The sequence below is a fragment of the Pongo abelii genome, chromosome 1 (genome assembly GCF_028885655.2).
Source record: "Pongo abelii isolate AG06213 chromosome 1, NHGRI_mPonAbe1-v2.0_pri, whole genome shotgun sequence".
NCBI classification, from domain to species: Eukaryota; Metazoa; Chordata; class Mammalia; order Primates; family Hominidae; genus Pongo; species Pongo abelii.
The window spans coordinates 209,622,282-209,638,552 of record NC_071985.2 but is presented as its reverse complement, the minus strand read 5'-3'; the positions used below and the strand labels follow the sequence as shown (position 1 = coordinate 209,638,552).

At 47.6% G+C, this 16,271-nt stretch overlaps 1 protein-coding gene across 1 annotated transcript; it reads left to right on the top strand.

Annotated features, from left to right (window-relative positions):
* The first annotated feature begins 2,115 nt into the window (after positions 1-2,115).
* On the top strand, positions 2,116-2,846 carry LOC100452150 (fucose mutarotase). Its single transcript, XM_002811293.3, has one exon. It carries the CDS (start codon positions 2,139-2,141, stop codon positions 2,601-2,603), a length of 465 nt encoding a protein of 154 aa, XP_002811339.1. The 5' UTR covers positions 2,116-2,138; the 3' UTR covers positions 2,604-2,846.
* Positions 2,847-16,271: the final 13,425 nt, after the last annotated feature.

Below are 16,271 nucleotides of genomic sequence, written 5' to 3'. Positions count from 1 at the left end.
CTCAGGCTCCCGAGTAGCTGGGATTACAGGCATGCGCCACCACACCCGGCTAATTTTGTATTTTTAGTAGAGATGGGGTTTCTCCATGTTGGTCAAGCTGGTTTCGAACTCCCGACCTCAGGTGATCCACCCACCTCAGCCCCCCAAAGTGCTGGGATTATAGGTGTGAGCCACTGCACCCGGCTGAAAACTTTTTCTTTTTTTTGAGATAGATTCTCACTCTGGTTGTTGCCTGGGCTGGAGTGCCGTGGCGCAACCACAGCTCACTGCAGCCTTGACCTCCCAGGCTCAAGTGATCCTCCCACCTCAGCCTCCCAAGTAGCTGGGACTACAGGCTTGAACCACCATGCCCTGCTCTTTTTTTTTTTTTTTTTTTTTTTTTTTTTTGTAGAGACTGTGTTTGGCACATGTTTATGGTTACTTGCAACTCCCTGATAGCATCTGGCCTGTTCTGCCTTATAGCAGACATGGCTGCTCCTATTTCTGGGTCTTCCTGTTAAAGCTCCTTAAGGGAAAGCCCCACGTCTTATTCCTCTCTGCACCCTCACAGCATCCCATCCAGTGCCAAGGACTGAGTTGGGATTCAGAAAAAAAAATATTTGAATGGAGTGGATTCCTCTATTAAGCTGAAGCACTAAGACAATTATACCTGCTCATAAAAACATAATGAGAACAAGAACCTTTAAGAACACATTCTAGGCCAGGTGCAGTGGCTCATACCCATAATCCCAGCACTTTGGGAGGCTGAGGCAGGTGGATCACCTGAGGTCAGGAGTTCGAGACCAGCCTGGCCAACATGGTGAAACCCCATCTCTACTAAAAATACAAAATATTAGCTGGGCCTGGTGGCGGATGCCTGTAATCCCAGCTGCTCAGGAGGCTGAGGCAGGAGAATCACTTGAACCTGGAAGGCGGAGGTTGCAGTGAGCTGAGGTTGCGCCACTGCACTCCAGCCTAGGCAACAAGAGCGAAATTCTGTCTCAAAAAATAAAAAAAAAAGAACACCTCTAAAAATTCTCAGCATTCCTGAAACATTTCTAATGCCAGCTTTCTATTCTGGGTTTTAAACCCAAACCAACATGTTCTTTCTTCAGAGTTTGCAGATGTGGTCACAAAAGAAGGGGGAAAAGAGGAGAAGAGAATCTTTATAACTCATTCAGACACTCCCTGACACGTTCCTCAGGGTGAGAAGGAGGTTGTCTCTTCACACCAGTGTTAGAATCTGGCTGGGGAGGAGGTGCGGATGGAGTTATTTGAAAGCAGAACTTTCTTAGGAGGAAAGGCTCTGTGGAAACTTGTTTTCACCAAGTTCTGTCATGTGTGACGTGAGTCAGAAGCTCTAGGAGATGTCTGAGAGAGATTTTTACGTTATGATGCAGCTGCTTATGAAATTAGGTCCAGAAGCTTCCTTCGAGCCAAGCTTCTTCTTATAGAAGCCGGAGAACATAAATAGTTTCCATTGCGGCAAGAAGAAAAATTCTTCAGTATGTTTGTGGGTTTGTCCTTTCTTTTCCACAGTGGGTAGCAAACTTCTATAACAAGTTGGCATTGAACTAAAATAGGATTTCTCAAATTCATTTGACTAATACTAAATTCAGCTGAGAGCGCTTATTCTTCTACTCATGAGCAGTCATCTGAGACTTTTGCAAATTATCAAGCTAAGCTCTAAATGATAACCAGCAACATTTCCCATTCATCTGAGACATGGAAGTAATTATGTGTGCATAGGCAGTGTAAGGATTAAAAGCACAGCTTTGGAGTTGGACAGACTGGGTTTGAATCCCAGCTGGAGGGCCATGGGTAAATTGTTTAATCTCTTTAAACCTCAATTTCCTCTGTTACAAATCAGGCATAGTAATATTTCTGATTCCCAGGGCTGTTGTGAAGATTATACGAGTATATACACATATGACTTACTATATTAAGTACTCAGTAAATGTTAGCTATTGTAGGCCGGGTGCGGTGGCTCACGCCTGTAATCCCAGCACTTTGGGAGGCCGAGGCGGGCAGATCACGAGATCAGGAGATTGAGACCATCCTGGCTAACATAGTGAAACCCCGTCTCTACTAAAAATACACACACACACACACACAAAAATTAGCGGCCCCCAGGCCCCGCCTGCCCCGTCTGCCGGGCCATGGTGGCGCTGAAGGGTGTCCCCGCACTGCTGTCCCCCGAGCTGCTCTACGCGCTGGCGCGGATGGGGCACGGGGACGAGATCGTTCTTGCGGACTTGAACTTCCCGGCCTCCTCCATCTGCCAGTGTGGGCCCATGGAGATCCGTGCAGACGGCCTGGGCATCCCGCAGCTCCTGGAGGCCGTGCTGAAGCTGCTGCCCCTGGACACCTATGTGGAGAATCCGGCTGCAGTCATGGAGCCGGTGCCCAGCGACAAGGAGAGGGGCCTGCAGACCCCGGTGTGGACGGAGTACGAGTCCATCCTACGCGGGGCCGGCTGCACGAGAGCCCTGGCAAAGATAGAGAGGTTTGAGTTTTATGAGCGGGCTAAGAAGGCTTTTGCTGTTGTGGCAACGGGGGAGACGGCCCTCTACGGAAACCTCATCCTCAAGAAGGGGGTGCTTGCCCTCAACCCCCTGCTGTAGGCCTGGTGAAGACCACCTGGGCCAGAAGAGGAATTGGGGGCACCCTGAGCTCCAGTACCACCACTCACAACAGGCCTCCCAGTGACAACTCCCAGACCTGGGCCCTGGCCAGGGCTCTACGGGGCCGGCAGTCTTGGGGTGGGCCCTGGCCAGGGCTCTAGGGGGCCGGCAGTCTTGGGGTGGGCCCTACCAATTGGGATAAGTGTCCCTGATTTGTGAAAATGATGGAAAAACGTAGTCGCCAATCAAAAAAAAAAAAAAAAAAAAATTAGCTGGGCGTGGTGGCGGGCGCCTGTAGTCTCAGCTACTCGGGAGGCTGAGGCAGGAGAATGGCGTGAACCCGGGAGGCGGAGCTTGCAGTGAGCCGAGATTGCGCCACTGCACTCCATGCTGGGTGACAGAGTGAGACTCTATCTCAAAAAAAAAAAAAAAAGTTAGCTATTCTGGTAGTCAGCCCCTAAAATGTCTTGCAGTAATTTCTGCCTCCCTGTATTCAAATCCTTTGGGTAATCTCCCCTCCTTGAGTTGTGGGGATTAGTGATTAGCGTCTAACAAATAGCATATAGCAAAAGTGATGGCATATTAGGGACCTCGAAAAGCCAAAACAACTGAAAAAGACCAAAGTTGGAAGTCTCACACTTCCTGCTTTCAAAACTTACTACAAACTGCAGTAACAAAAACAGTGGGAACTAGCATTAAGACAGACATAAGATCAATGGAACAGGGCTGCCAAGACCATTGAATGGAAAAGGATGATAACTTTTCAACAAATGGGGCTGGGAAAACTGCATGTCCACGTGCCAAAGAATGAAGTGAGGCCCTCACCTAACATCATATACAAAGATTAACTTAAAAATGGGATCCCTTGAGTCCAGGAGTTCGAGGTTACAGTGAGCTATGATTGTATCGCTGCACTCCAACCTAGGTGGCAGAGTAAGACTCTCTCCAAAAAATAAAAATAAAAAATTAACTCTTAAAACTGATCAAACATCTAAATGTAAATGATAAAATTATAACGTGCAAGAAAGCATAGGACAAATGCTTCATGACACTGGATTTGACAATCATTTCTTGGCTATGACAACCAAAAACACAGGCAACAAAAGAACAAAACAGACAAGACTTCATCAAATTTAAAAACTTTTCTAAATCAAGGGATAGTATCAACAGTTTCTCAAAAGGCAACCTAGGGAATGGGAGGATATATTTGCAAATCATATAACTGAGTAAAGATCGTCTAGGGAGAAACTGTCCTAACACTGGGTTTTTCCTCTACTCTCACACCACAACGATCAACTACACAGAAGAAAACTTCTGTGACTAAGGGAGGAGACCACCCCTCATCTTGTCTTATGCCCAATTTCTGCCTCCAATGAAAGAAGAAGTAAAAACTAAAAGGCAGAAATGAAATCCACAGGCAGACAGCCTGGCGCCAAGCCCTGGGCCTGGTTAAAGATTGACCCCTGACCTAAACCAGTTATGTTATCTATAGATTACAGACATTGTATGGAAAAGCACTGTGAAAATCCCTGTCCTTCTCTGTTCCGTTCTGATTACTGGTGCATGCAGCCCCCAGTCACATACCCCCTGCTTGCTCAATCCATCACGACCCTCTCATGCGGACCCCCTTAGAGTTGTAAGCCCTTAAGAGGGACAGGAATTGCTTACTCGGGGGACTTGGTTGTTGGAGACGTGAGTCTGGCCGAAGCTCCCGGCCGAATAAAGCCCTTCCTTCTTTAACTCAGTATCTGAGGGGTTTTGTCTGTGGCTTGTCCTGCTACATAACCAAACGTGTGCGGGTCTCTCCCCACCACCAACCAGCAGACACCAGCCAGGTGGCCTCCAATTCAGGTCTGACGCTATCTACCCGGAGACAGTGCCAGATCCCACAGGTTGAGGGTTCAGTCCCCAAGACTGCTCCCTCCTTCTCCACTCTCCCAGTCACAAGTCTGGCCTCCAGAACTTCTGACCTACTGGCTTCAAGCTGGGGTTCCCCCAGCCTCCTCTTTGGATTCGATTAATTTGCTAGAGTGGCTCACAGAACTCAGAGAAACACTTACATTTACTGATTTACTAAGAAAGCTATGTTAAAGGAAACAGATAGCCAGCCAGATGAGGGGATACATAGGGTGAGGTCTGGAAGGGGCCCAAGCGCAGGAGCTTCTGGCCTTGTGGAGTTGGGGTGCGCCACCCTCCCAGCACCTGGACCAGTTTTTCTTCCCCTTCCTGCTGGCTTCCACGTGTTCAGCTATCTGCAAGCTCTCTTGACCTAGTCCTCTTGGGTTTTTATGGAAGCTTCACGATATTAGCATTCTTTCCCACAGGGTATAGAGTGGGACCCTCTCATCGGAGAGTCTTAAGACTCCAAGTCCTGCCTTGGGGCAGATGAAAGGAGGCAGGAGAAGGTCAGAGACCTGCCCCTGAGGCCTAATGCATCCAACATTATAACAAAAGACTCTAGCCTTCATAAACAATTGTTGGTGATCGCAATGGGAAAGATATAATGAGAATGGACAAGGAAGCTTTTTAAAATGCATTTATTTGTTTATTTTTTGAGATGGAGTCTTGCTCTGTCACCCAGGCTGGAGTGCAGTGGTGCAATCTTGGCTCACTGCAACCTCTGCCTCCTGGGTCCAAGTGATTCTCCTGCCTCAGCCTCTGGAGTATGGGATACTTCTGAGATTAGGTTTCAGAAAGACGATGACTTCTACCTTGCTGGCTCTCATCCTCCCTAACTTACCCTGAGGGAAAACAGTTGCCATAATGTAAGCTGCCCCGTGGAGAGGTCCACATGGCAAGGAAATGATGCCTCCAGTCAACAGCCATGCGGTGAGTTTGGAAGTGGATTCTTCTCAAGTCAAGCCTTGAGATGACTACAGCCTCTGCTGACACCTTCACTGCAATCTTGTGAGAGACTCTGAACCAACTCTCAATCTTGAGAGACCCTCGTCTTCTGGACGAGCTAAGCTGTACCCAGATTTCTGACCTACAGAAACCGTGAGTAAAACGTGTGTTGTTTCAAGCTGCTAAATTTTGGAATAATTTGTTATGCAGCAATAAATAACAAATACAGCTGTTATACTTTTTATAAAACTGGGTTATTATTGAATATACTTTTATATCATACTATAAAACTTTTTTTAACTTGGCAATATATTTTGACACTTACCTTTAACAAAACATAACTTTTCTTTTTCTTTTTTTTTTTTTTTTTGAGATAGGGCCTTTCTCTGTCGCCCAGGCTAGAGTGCAGTGGTAAAACCATGGCTCACTACAGCCTCAACCTCCTAGGCTCAAGTGATTCTCCCACTTCAGCCTCCTGAGTAACTACAGGCATGTGCCAGTACACCTGGCAATTTTTTGTTTTTTGTAGAGATGGGGTCTTACTATATTGGCCAGGCTGGTCTGGAACTCCTAGACTCAAGCAATTCTCCTGCCTCAGCCCCCACAATGTGCTGTGATTACAAGGATGAGTGACCATGCCTAGCCATGAAAACATACTTTTCTTCAACTTGATTTTTTATTTTTATTTTTATTTTTATTGTTTATTTTTTTTGAGATGGAGTCTCGCTCTGTCACCCAGGCTGGAGTGCATTGGTGTGACCTTGGCTTACTGTAGCCTCCACCTCCTGGGTTCAAGCAATTCTCCTGCCTCAGCCTCCCAAGTAGCTGGGACTACAGATGTGCACCACCATGCCTGGCTAATTTTTGTATTTTTAGTAGGGACGGGGTTTCATCATGTTGACCAGGCTTGTCTCGAACTCCTGACTTTGGGTGACCTGCCCACCTTGGTCTCCCAAAGTGCTGGGATTACAGGTGTGAACCACCGTGCCCGGCCCAACTTGATTTCTTTAATGCCACAGTATGGGGCACAGTTTAGGACATGTTACCCCAAAATACGGCCCCTTTGACATTTGAGAAAACAGCAGAAGCATGAAGGTCTCTCTGACTTTCTATTATTCTTCCCTAAAGTAAGCCATTAAAGAATTCTCTGACTTTCCTTTAAAGCTGGAGTTATTCCCTGTACCCAGAGGAAGGGAATGAAGACACAGACACAGAGAAGAATTGGGACAAACAGGTCTAAGTTCCCCTGGTGTATTATCAGAAAAGGTATTAGATTATACCTTTTCTTCTTCCAGTCATACTTCTGCATAACTGTCCATAAAAATAAAGTTTCCCCTGTTTCTTTGAGTCTTCATTTCTTTTTGTTTCCTTTTCTTTTCTTTTTTTTTTTGAGACAGAGTCTCGCTCTGTTGCCCAGGCTGGAGTTCAGTGGCACGATCTCGGCTCACTGCAGCCTCTGCCTCCTGGGTTCAAGCAATTCTCCTGTCTCAGCCTCCTGAGTAGCTGGGATTACAGGAGCCCGCCACCACACCCGGCTAATTTTTTTATTATTTATTTATTTATTTATTTATTTATTATTATTTTTGAGATGGAGTCTTGCTCTGTTGCCCAGGCTGAAGTGCAGTGGCATGATCTCGGTTCACTGCAAGCTCTGCCTCCCGGGTTCAAGCAATTCTCCTGCCTCAGCCTCCTGAGGAGCTGGGACTACAGGCGCCTGCCACCACGCCTGGCTAATGTTTTGTATTTTTAGTGGAGACAGGGTTTCACTGTGTTAGCCAGGATGGTCTTGATCTCCTGACCTTCTGATCCGCCTGCCTCAGCCTCCCAAAGTGCTGGGATTACGCCTGGCCTATTTTTTATTTATTTATTTTGAGACGGAGTCTTGCTCTGTCGCCCAGGCTGGAGTGCAATGGCACAATCTCGGCTCACTGCAACCTCTGCCTCCTGGGTTCAAGCGATTCTCCTGCCTCAGCCTCCCGAGTAGCGGGGATTACAGGCGCTTGCCACCATGCCTGGCTAATTTTTACACCTGGCTAATTTTTGTATTTTTAGTAGAGATGGAGTTTCACCATGTTGGCCAGGCTAGTCTTGAACTCCTGACCTCAGGTGATCCACCCGCCTTGGCTTCCCAAAGTGTTGGGATTACAGGCATGAACCACCGTGCCCGGAGGAGTCTTAATTTCTTAGTCACCTATGTCACATAAAATTTGTATTAAATAGATTTGTTATGCTTCTCTGTTGTTCTATGTTCTTTCTTTCTTTTCCTTTTTTTTTTTTTTTTTTATTAGACAGAGTCTTACTCTGTCACCCAGACCTGACTGCAGTGGTGCAATCTCGGCTCACTGCAACCTCTGCTGCCCAGGTTCAAGTGATTCTCCTGTCTCAGCCTCCTGAGTAGCTGGGATTACAGGTGCCTGCCACTGCGCCTGGTTAATTTTTGTATTTTCAGTAGAGATGGGGTTTCACCATCCTGGCCAGGCTGATCTTGAACTCTTGACCTCGTGATCCACCTGCCTTGGTCTCCCAAAGTGCTGGGATTACAGGCGTGAGCCACCATGCCTGGCCTATCTGTTCTTTCTTATGGACTCTCAGCCGTGAATCCTGCGATGGGTAAGGGAAAGATCATCTTCTCTCCCTTACAGATGCCTAATTAATTATGTGAGGCCACGCCTTTTTCAACAGACACATGGAGAAGTTTGAACAGGCTGCATCCTGTCAGTCAAGGGAATAGTTTGGCAAACAGGCAGCCATAATGGGATTTCCTACCGGGTTTCCAGGAAGGAAAGTCCCTGTGTATAGAGCCTGTAACTCTTATGCGTCCAGATCCTTGAAAAGGAGGGAAGAAGGGAGGGCTTGAAGTGTCAGCTTTGCTGGGGTCTTACCAGATAAGGGCTGCCAAAAGGAAAATCCTGAGCCATAGTATTTGGTGGCAATTGTGGTCCTTGTATGTGGTCAATGCCTGCTCCAGGATCCTTCTAGTGGAGATAGCTGTCGCAGAACTATTAGATACCATAGTTTATCTATATTTCATTATATTAGATTTTAAGGACATACAAGCAAATATATTACCCCCGAGATTAGGCAAGAGAGGCCCTTGCTCTGGGCTCCACAACCCTTTGCTCTGGGTTTAGAGAACCCCATGTCACAAGTATATATAAAATTAATTTATTAAATAAGATAAAAGTGAAATATTAGGTCGGGCCCGGTGGCTAATGCCTGTAATCCCAGCACTTTGGGAGGCTGAGGTGGGAGGATCACCTGAGGTTGGGAGTTCGAGACCAGCCTGACCAACATGGAGAAACCCTGCCTCTACTAAAAATGCAAAATTAGCTGGGCATGGTGGTGCACGCCTGTAATCCCAGCTACTTGGGAGGCTAAGGCAGGAGAATCGCTTGAACCTGGGAGGCGGAGGTGGGAGGATCACCTGAGGTCAGGAGTTCAAGACCAGCCTGGCCAACATGGTGAAACCCCATCTCTATTAAAAATACAAAAATTGGGCCAGGCACAGTGGCTCACGCCTGTAATCCCAGCACTTTGGGAGGCTGAGGCAGGCGGATCACTTGAGGTCAGGAGTTCAAGACCAGCCTGGCCAGCATGGTAAAACCCTGTCTCTACCAAAAATCTAAAAAGTTAGCCGGGCGTGGTGGTACACGCCCGTAATCCCAGCTACTTGGGAGGCTGAGGCAGGAGAATTGCTTGAGTCTGAGAGGTGGATGAGCCGAGATTGTGCCACTGCACTCCAGCCTGGGCGACAGAGCAAGACTCTGTCTCAAAAAAAAAAAAAAAAAAAAAAAAATTAGCAGCGTGTAATGGCAGGTGTCTGTAATCCCAGCTACTCGGGAGGCTGAGGCAGGAGAATCACTTGAACCCAGGAGGCAGAGGTTGCAGTGAGCCAAGATTGCGCCACTGCACTCCAGCTTGGGTGACAGAGCAAGACTCCATCTCAAACAAAACAAACAAACAAACAAACACAAATGAAACGTAGAAAGTGATAAAGCAAGCATGTTTTACAGGAATCCAGTCAAGCAAACACTGTGTGGGAGCTTCAGTGGTTTCATGTCTCCTTTGATTCTCTTTAGAGCCTCCCATTATTTCTGAGCTGGGGATGGTGTGTCTCTTCCTCATGCCACAGGTGTGAATAGTTGGGGGACAGGCATTGTTATGGTCTTACATGTAAGTAGATGGCTCAAATATACCATTATTTTGGGGGGAGTGAGCACGGTATGTTCCAGATTTCCTCTTTCTATCAACGCAAGTAGCAGTCTCAGCCTGTTTCATAAGTTCCTCTCAAGATCGCTGCCCGTCTCTCCGTTCAGCCAGCTTCTGGCCTGGGGACTGAGGCCAAAACTCTGGAATGGGCCAAGAATTAGACGGCTGGGATCAACAAACTAGCAAGGAACCCCATGGCCGAGCTTGGGAGTCCACCTGTGTGAAATCACTTTTAAAAGCTAATCTAAACAACTCCGGGTGTTCAGGAGCTAGTTTCTGACTTGTTGAGGTTATTTGGTGTTATCACCAACTTTGAGAATTACATAGGACAAAGGGGGTCTCCTTCATAAACATGCCTCCACACCAGGGGATTGCCCTTAGCAAAACTGAAAGCAGTGATTCTCAACTAGAGTGAGACATTGGAATCAACTGGATTGGAATAGCCGCAGCCCCGTGCTCAAAGATTCTGATTCTGGGATGGGATCTGGGCATCAGAATCCTTTAAGGGTCTTGAAGGTTGGACCCCTGGATCAGCATCGACAGGAGGCATGGGAGTTCAGCATTAACTTCCTGTGCCCCGTTTAGTAAGTAGACCGAAATGGCTGCAATGGTTAAGAACAGATTTGACACTTCTCAGGAACGTCTGAGCAAGCAGGGAGGCAGCAGATGCTTCCCCAGGAAATGAATTCATGGTGTGGGGAGGGGTGTGTGTTTTGCAATCAGTTTGGCAACAAGATCAGAGCTCTAAGGCACATCGAAACAGTGGGCAGGTGTTCCATTTCACTCTTCTGGCAGGTTCTAAGAATTTGCTTGCTTCTTCAAACTGAATTAAGCCCTGAGCGGACAGACCTGCAAACATTCAAAGTTGACCATCTGATTTCATATATGAGCTTGAAGAAGAAAAAGAACCAAACCAGCTTTTGTTTTGAAATGGACTCGCTAAGGCAGGGGTGGAGTTGGGGGATAATATTAAAGTACCTAACATTTTTAGCATGTTCTGTTTATTTATTTTTGAGACAGGGTCTTGCTCTGTTGCCCAGGCTGGAGTGTAGTGGTGTGATCATGGCTCACTGCAGTCTCAACATCCTGGGCTCAAGGAATTCTCCCACTTCAGCCTCTCAAGTAGCTAGGACCACAGGGGCACACCACCTCCCACTCCCAGCTAGTTTCTGTATTTTTTGTAAAGATGGGGTTTCACCATGTTGCCCACGCTGGTCCCGAACTCCTGGGCTCAAGTGATCCTCCCGCCTCTGCCTCCCAAAGTGTTGGGATTACAGGTGTATTCTAAATCTACATCATAAAAGCGCTTTTACATTTATTATTTCATTGGCTCCTACCATGAGCTCTACAAGACAGGGAGGATTGCCATTCTACAGATGAAGAAACTGAGACTCAGCCTGAAGGCCAGTCGATTCTACTATAGACTTATTCCAAAGCCATGGCAAACCTGGGTGATTTCTCCAACTACCCCGGCACTGGTGCAGTTGTATGCCTCAGCCTACAACTTGTCTCTACCCCAAAGCTGGGCTTTCAGAAACACTTTCTTTTTTTCTTTTTTCTTTTTTTTGAGACAGAGCTCTGCTCTTGTTGCCCAAGCTGGAGTGCAATGGCGCAGTCTCGGCTCACTGCAACCTCTGCCTCCCGGGGTCAAGCGATTCTCCTGCCTCAGCCTCCCAAGTAGCTGGGATTACAGGCACGTGCCACACGTCCAGCTAATTTTTTGTATTTTTAGTAGAAACAGGGTTTCACCAAGTTAGCCAGGCTGGTCTCGAACTCCCGACCTCAGGTGATCCACCTGCCTCGGCCTCCCAAAGTGTTGGGACTACAGGCGTGAGCCACTGCGCCCGGCCCAGAAACACTTGCTTTTTGCTCCACCTCTACTTACAGATTAGGTGGATAATGTTTTCCTAATGATTTCATTGATTTTGGTTGCCACTGATACATAGGTTAAAACAGATCCTCCAGTGAAAAAATTTCAGCGAGCTGTGAGAGTCCCCCTCCTTTTCTACTTTATTCACAGGGTCCAGTAACAATGTTCGTTACCTGCACCTCCTGAGTGAGGTTAGCAGGCTGATTTTGGCCTTGCTTGTCCTTGACTCTCAGGGGAAGAAGGGAGGGAATAAATCTTCCCAGACACCAGTTTCCCTCTCTGGTAAATTGTAAAGGAAACAGCTTTTGGGTTCCTTTAGGGCCAGGATGGAGGCTCCTTCACTGTTGTATCCCCAGGGCGTGGCATAGTGCCTGGCACAAAGTAGGCACCAGATAAATCTTTGCTAAATATTTTGTATTAAACATCCATGTATTTATTATGCATTTGGCTTCCAGTTTAGGTGAGCTATATCCTGAGAGCTGTTTGTCGGCATCAACATTTTCCTATTTGAATTGAGAACTGCTAACAGGATTGTGCTGGTGAAGCTGAGTTTAAAGACCGCATGGGTCTGGCAGAGGCTGTATCAGATGTCCCAAAAAAGGTACTATTTTAACTTCTCCTCTCTAGTTCTGAGCTGTTGCGGGCACTTGGTAAATACTAATGAATGATGAGGCCGGAGGTAGCCTGAGAGGGTGCTGGGAGTCTGGGACGCGGTAAGAGCTTTAACAGTGCTTTCCCCAAGGGCATCTCGACTCTGACCTTCTGGCAAAGAAACTGGTTCTGCCAGATGGTAGGATGGAGGCTTCTTGCTGCCCGAACAGCCCCGGCAGCCCAGTCAACAGTCAGTGTCTGCTCTGGGCAAAAAGCCTTTTAGGTGCTGGGGAGCACAGATGCTGCAGGTAACCTGCAGCCTGGCCTCTTGAATCCCAGTACCTGGCTTTCAACTCGAAACCGTCTGAGCCTCAGATTCTTCATCTGTACAGTGCGGATGAAAACAGCTCCTACCTCACAACATTATTGTGAGGATTAAATGATATGATGTAAGAAAAAAAAATTAGCACAGGGTAGGGGGCAGAGTAAGGATACTCTGTGTGTGTTTATACATTTCCGATGTTATGTGTGCGTTTATGCAGATAAAATTCAGAGTGGCTGAAGAGAAGAATTTTTTTTTTGGGACAGTGTCTTACTCTCACCCAGGAGTGCAGTGGTGTGATCACATCTCACTGCAGCCTCTAATTCCTGGGCTCAGGTGATTCTCCCACCTTAGTGTCTCAGGTAGCTGGGACTACAGGTGTGTGCCACCATGCCCAGCTAATTGTTTGTATATTTGTAGAGATGGGGTTTCGCCATGTTGCCCAGGCTGGTCTCAAACTCCCGAGCTCAAGTGATCCTCCTGCCTCGGCCTCCCAAATTGCTGAGATTACAGGTGTGAGCCATACCCTGCCATGAAAAGACTAACTCTAGATTGCAATGGCTTTCAATAATTTTCTAAACGTTTAGTCTAGATTTTAGTCTGTATTACAATTTGGAGCCACGGAAGTGTTTTTTTGTTTGTTTTTTGTTTTTTAAAGTGACACCATTAAAAATGCATTAAATACAGCTGGCTATTATCTGGCTAGACATCTAAGCAAACTTCTTGAATGTCTGGGAAACAAATTACACTTTCACTAAGACACCTGTTGGTTTACCACATACTTCTTATTTGATTATGATTAGCATCAGAAAGTCCCTATGCTCAAAAATACCTTTTATCATATTAGATTAACAAACTGCATCTCTTAAGATGCAGTAACTTTTCTTAAGATCCAGTGGCTAGAATATAGGAATTTGGGTTGGATTGGGAAGTGGGGGATAACAGTGGCAAAAAATTGAAGATGAAAAAACGAAATACAGGCCAGGTGTGGTGGCTCACGCCTGTAATCCCAGCACTTTGAGTGGCTGAGAAGGGCGGATCACGTGAGGTTGAGTTTGAGACCAGCCTGGCCAACATGATGAAATCCTGTCTCTACTAAAAATACAAAAATTAGCAGGGTGTGGTGGTGGGCGCCTGTACTCCCAACTACTCAGGAGGCTGAGGCAGGAGAACCGCTTGAGCCCAGGAGGCGGAGATTGCAGTGAGCCGAGATTGTGCCACTGCACTCCAGCCTGGGCGACAGAAGGAGACTCCGTCTCAAAAATAAACAACGAATTACATGAGATTTATAAAAAGTTGGTAAATATAAATTCTGTAACGTAAACTTGGGTATATATGTGTATACACGAACAAACTGTGAATGTAATGAGACTGATTTTGTACCGTTTATCCCAGAATTATTCACGCTCATTGAAATTAGTGCTCTTTTAAAAAGATTCACATTGGGTTGCTTATACATTTACTCCAAAGAAATTGCCATTTTCCCCTTACCTGCATCTGGCTGGCATAATCAACTGAACAATATTCTCTTTCTTCCCCTTTTTCACTTATAAGTGGGGCAGAAAGGGGAGGAGAGCAGTCCTCATTCTTTCAGCAAACTTACTGTGCACTTAAAACGCGCGAAGGCGCTGTGCTCAGAGAAACAAAACCTAACCGGTTGTGGCCCTCGAGGGTGTGTGGGTGCGGAGAGCTGCAGCCACAGGAAACTGGAACACGGCGCGTGAAGGGCTCTAATTGAACTTAAGGACCAATGGGGCCACCAAGCAGGAAGTGACTGACTTGCCCACGTGTGTCTGAACCGCCTTCACAGGGAGGCAACTTTTGAGTAATTGCGGGGCTGGAGGGTGGGGGCACCGGAGGGAACCGCGGGGACGCGCCGGCTTCGGACGCGGAGTTGTGGGTATGGGAGAGAGGCGACCCAGAAGCCGAGGCCCGAGGCGGGCGGGGGCTGGGCCCTGGCAAGCGGCTTTCCGGAGTATCTTCCAACTATCAATACAGGCTACAGGACTCAGTGGCCCTAATTCGAGAACCAAACGTCCCCCGCCGGGGGGACGTTTCAGTATTTCCCCTGGGGCAGTCCCAAGGGCGGCGAGCCCGCGCGCACGAGAGCCGAGCGGTAGGAAGAGCCGAGGGCTAGCGGCCGGGTCCTCGGCAAGCCAGTGGCGCGGGGAAGCCGCCGGGGAAAGGACTGAGACACCGGTGGACGGGGCAATTACTCCCGGCATGCTTCTCCTCCCCGGGCGGATTTCAAACCCTCTGCAGCCCCACCTCCGCGCCTTCGCCCCCGGCCTGCCCCAGCAACAGGCGGCGGCCCGCTTCTCATTGGCCAGGCCCGCGCTGTCGTGTTTTGATTGGCCGCGGATCCTCCCGGCCCTGCTTCTGCGGTCGCCGGCGACTCCATTTTGTCGGTAGAGGCAGAAGGAGGAGGTCGGGTTGTAGCAGCTGGGGTGGCCGGCAGCTCGCTCATCGGTGCTCGTGGGCTTCGTCGGTCCGTGCCTCATCTCTCCCTGGAAAGGGAGGGAGGCTTCGACGTCGAGAGGGAGCCGCTGCCGCCGTAGTTCCGAGCTTGAAGTCAGTAAGTAGCGGCTGCGCTAAGGGCGCGGCCATGTTGGTGGCCGCGCTCCCCATTGTTGGGGGAAGGAGGCGAGCGGAGGCGAGATCCGGGTACCCCGGGCGGTCGCGGGCGGTCGCAGCGCCGCGACCCCTGTGGCTCCGGAGAGATGGGGCCACTGGGAAGCCAAGCCCGTGTGGCGTCGGAGGCGGCGAGTTTTCCGGGTTCGAGTTGTGAATGACTCACAGTCCGGAAATGGCAATTTATTTAGGGTTGTTTATCTGTTTGGAAGGGGCTCTCTTACCCCTTTTTACCCCTTGGAAAGGAGGGGGCTTAACTATTTGGTAACTTACTTTCTTGGAACATCAAATTAAAACCAAACCTTGAGAGTTGAGCTGTTCCCTCTAGGGAGACATTTTTATATATTTAAGATGGGCTTAGACTGTTAGGGCTTGTGAGAACTTATTTTAAGACGGGGAGGAGGCGAGGGTGTTCATAACCAAAGGAAACACTGCGTGATGTCTACATGTTCCAAGAGACTGAAAATGGATGTGACGTGTGGAAAGATTGGAAAATTCTGGTGGGAGTTTAAAAACACGGTCTCTTTAGAAAATCCGCCTGAAGCCAATTTTTTGATATGACTCAACATTTAACACTTCCTTGATTTTATACGCGAGAGAATCTGAAGGTCTTTCCCAGGAAAAAGATAAAGATAAAACTTATTGCGGGACTTGGAGACACTTACAAAAATTCCCCAGGAGTGACTGGATCTCAAGGGTGAAGAGAGTTTTTAAATGGTCGTGGTTATGAGGTCAAAGAAAGCCATCTTACGAGAAATTTTCTACCTTTTAGTTCAGGAAGTAGCCTTCTTTACAGCCAACGATCTTCGTAGTAAATCTAAATGATCACTTTCTCAACGTGTTTTTGAAATAATGAAGTAATCTTTACTTTTCTAGCTAGGACTTCTCTCAAATTTGTGTGCTGAGGAGACTCAGATGTTGGCCTCAGCTCCTAGGCTGAACTCAGCAGATCGGCCCATGAAAACTTCTGTATTGAGACAAAGGAAGGGATCTGTCAGAAAGCAACTCTTGTTATCTTGGGCTTGGCAGCAAGGAAGAGGACAGGTAGTGGCGATCCTGCAATCTGAAAAGCAGACTGAAAGGTAATAATCACAATGGGCAAACATTTTATGATGGAGCCATCCTAAACCAATTGCTTTTATTTTAAAATAGATTATGCAGATTTGTGGGTAAGCTCATTTTTCTTAGGGAAGGTGTAACA

Bases quoted from the DNA above. Each gene is read 5' to 3' on its own strand.
- LOC100452150 (XM_002811293.3), top strand. From the start codon at position 2,139: ATGGTGGCGCTGAAGGGTGTCCCCGCACTGCTGTCCCCCGAGCTGCTC.